Source organism: Pteropus alecto, unplaced genomic scaffold (genome assembly GCF_000325575.1).
Source record: "Pteropus alecto unplaced genomic scaffold, ASM32557v1 scaffold19, whole genome shotgun sequence".
NCBI classification, from domain to species: Eukaryota; Metazoa; Chordata; class Mammalia; order Chiroptera; family Pteropodidae; genus Pteropus; species Pteropus alecto.
In genome coordinates, this window is record NW_006442490.1 from 40,048 (window position 1) to 43,199 (window position 3,152).

At 43.2% G+C, this 3,152-nt stretch overlaps 1 protein-coding gene across 1 annotated transcript; it reads right to left on the reverse strand.

The window, feature by feature from the left end:
- Nucleotides 1-1,288: 1,288 nt before the first annotated feature.
- On the reverse strand, nucleotides 1,289-3,143 carry LOC102882586 (small integral membrane protein 10). The gene has a single exon (XM_006921512.3). The coding sequence runs from the start codon at nucleotides 3,004-3,006 to the stop codon at nucleotides 2,782-2,784; it is 225 nt and encodes a 74-aa protein (XP_006921574.1). The 5' UTR covers nucleotides 3,007-3,143; the 3' UTR covers nucleotides 1,289-2,781.
- Between the last annotated feature and the right edge of the window lie 9 nt (nucleotides 3,144-3,152).

A 3,152-nucleotide genomic window follows, 5' to 3' on the forward strand; every position in this document is an offset into this window, starting at 1 on the left:
GAACTGTGTATACTTAATATTTCTGTTAACGGGCAAAAAGTTGTTTTCTGAGGAGAAGGCGGTGTTTAATTAGTTTCTACATTGAGACCAATTGGCTTTTATTTGAGAACTTGTTATAAAGAACGCTTTTAATGTTTCGTTAAAACAAATTGGTTTTGGTTAGAATTCAAGTCCTAAGTGACTGTGCGTTGTATGTGACCCTCCATTAGTGTGCCCTGGCGCAAGTGCTTGGGAGCACTAAACTGAGGTTGCCAGAATGGAGTGCCTCGCTCTGTTTTCCCAAAATTCCGGCATCCGCTTGGATAGTGAATTTTACACTAAAATGCCGAGGCCTCACAATTTAAATAAAAAATTAAAAACTAATCATAATGAGTCTATTCGTAGCAAAACGAATATTGTTTGCAATATGTCATCGCGCCGCCACTATACTTCTCTGTTCTTGTCTCCTCTCCTGAAAATTGGAAGTAATAGTAGTCCCTAGCTCCGAGTTGTGAGGATTAAAGGAAATGATGTGTATAAAGTGCTTAGGACATCGCATGGCTTATCTTAAGTGTGGGATGATGGTTCCAAGTGTTATTTTTCTTCAACTAAGCGGAGTGTATGTATGTATGCATGCGATATCTATTTCTCTCTGGCTCACATCTATTAAATTCATTCCATGTCTGGTAAAATATAATTCCTTATTTTTAAGGGCTACAAAGTATCCCCTTATAATATAGATGTACTATTTTTATTTAACCAGGCTCCTCCTGCTGGACATTTAATTTATTTCCACTGTCTTGCTATTGTGACTACTACTAAAAATGTGAGAACCTTGCATACACATCATGGGGTACTTATCCAGCTTTAAGGTCTGAAAAGTTTTAAGTTTTGAAAATTCATTCCCGTCCTGTTCTGTTTTTACCCCTTAACTATGACTTTGTAGAGATTTGCTCCTGCAAAGTTTCACAGAGTGAGGAAGCCCTTGGCTACATGAAGATTACTGGCCATTTTTAGTTTTAAAGCATTTCCGTTGGTCTCCTGTTTCCTTGGAAAGCAAGGGAATTCTATTTGCGTGATCATTCAGGAACATTTTAGGATATACATACGCCATTGCAGAAAAACAAGAAGGCAGACTCTATCTACCCTCGTGTGCCACTCCCCAACTCCCCTTCCCTCAAATTTCCTTCCTTGAGTGCAGTAAATTTTTATTTTTTTAAATTTTTATGCCAGTTTATTTATTTGTTTTTATACTATATATACATATGTGTTTTTACATTTTATTTCCCCCTCCCTCTCCCAGTAAATTCATTTTTAATAAGTTTTCATTTTTAATCAAAACCATGCATGCACATAGTTTAAAAAATCAAAGAATGCGAAAGCGTGTGTGTGTGTGTGTGATGAAAAGCAGTAAATCCTCGCTCATCCTTCTCAACTCTTGATTCCCCAACCCAGAGGCAAAACTTTTACACGTTTGGTTAGTGGTTATCTCCGTTTTTAAGAATATGCTTTTATTACTATTTCTTGACCTGATAACATGAGGCATTTTCTGCTGACTTCCTGCTGTCCCCCTCCACTCTCCTCCCCACTCCATATGGTCGTAACACTATTTTTAATGCTTCCGCCCGTACCCTTGCTCATTTTGATATAGTCATTAAAACTTTTTACTTTTTATTTTAATTTTTCAATCACAGTTGACATTCAAATATTGTATCAGTTTCAGGTGTACAGCGTAGTGGTTAGACATTTATATACCTTACGAAGTGATTCCCCCCACCGATATTCTTTGAACTAGAGACAGTATCCAGACTTCCCGCTTCATGAAAATAGCACCACTATGCCATTTCCTCCCCTCCGCCAGTACTTATACACCGTCAAAGTTGGTAATATTCCCATTCTGTTCTAAAACCCTAATTAAGTCTTCCCTGCTTTGCCTTAGATTTACTCTAAAAATGGAACATCATAACTAATATTTCTATTGTAATGCTCATTTAAATACCGCTCACTGAATAGCAAAGTCGAATGCTGTGGTTGGATCTGTGACTGCAGTCTCGATCCATGTGCCAATGTCCAAGCAGATTCCGTTTTTCACACTCCTGGCGACTGTTCAAAACCAGGCCACATCCCAGGTTGCTTTTTTATTTGAAGCATGCTTTCCTTGCACAGCTTGAAATGTTTGTTTCCCTGCAGTTCCCGTTTACCGTTGTTTCCTCTTTGGGGGTGAGGCAAGGTATGACTTCAGATCACGATATTAATTTCCTCCGACGTCTAATTCCATCCAGTCTATTGCTTAGCATTCATTCCACGCAGTTGGAACTCTATGCAGGTCTCATTCTAATTTGGAGGATTAGCCTTCTCTCTGGACCATTCCAGCACAGTTTATTTAAGTTGTTAGTAACCTTTCCTCCTTTTTTCCCCTTTAAGGCATCCTGTGTCCCTTGGCATCGCCCAAAGTTCGTGCTGCTTTTTGTTTTGTGTTTTTTTTATCATACGGATGCAAGAACTTCTCACATATTTCTGCAGATTTTCAGACTTTTAAGTTCTTTTCTGTTCCTTGAAATATCTATTTCCTCGAGAGGCAACTTTTCGTTATATCTTAGGCTTTTTTGGTCATGCTGAAGGCTTTCCGCAAATAATGACTTCTAGCCGCCCATTTACATTAACAGATGAGACACTGGGAAGACAGACGGGCAAGTCCGCGTGTGCGGGCCGAGCTGGTCACTTCGCTCTGGGGCGGGTGAGCCGGTGGGTGCAAGTCAGCCATCCTGCCTGGGGCCCGCCACTACCACAGAGTTAATCGCTCTAAATATGTACCTGCAGGTGGACGTTGAGAATCACGGAGGCCACCGCGTAGAAGTAGGGGAAGTTCACGCGCAGGCGCCAGGCCAGGTCGAAGAAGATGAGCAGTGTGCGCGTGAGCCTCTTGCAGAAGGCGCGGTAGGAGCCGCGGGTCGCGGCCCAGCGCGACAGCCGCACCGCCAGGCCGGACAGGGCCGCCGCCGCCATCGGTCTGTTGTAGCCTCCCATACAGCGCCCAGAGCCCAGGGACTCCTGCCGGCTCCGCGGACCCACCGACCGACGGACAGAGGGAATCCGTGCGGGAGGCCGACGGGGTGGCCCTCCTTGCCCTGCAGCCCTGGGACCCAGGCGATCGGATCGCCGGGACCCACACC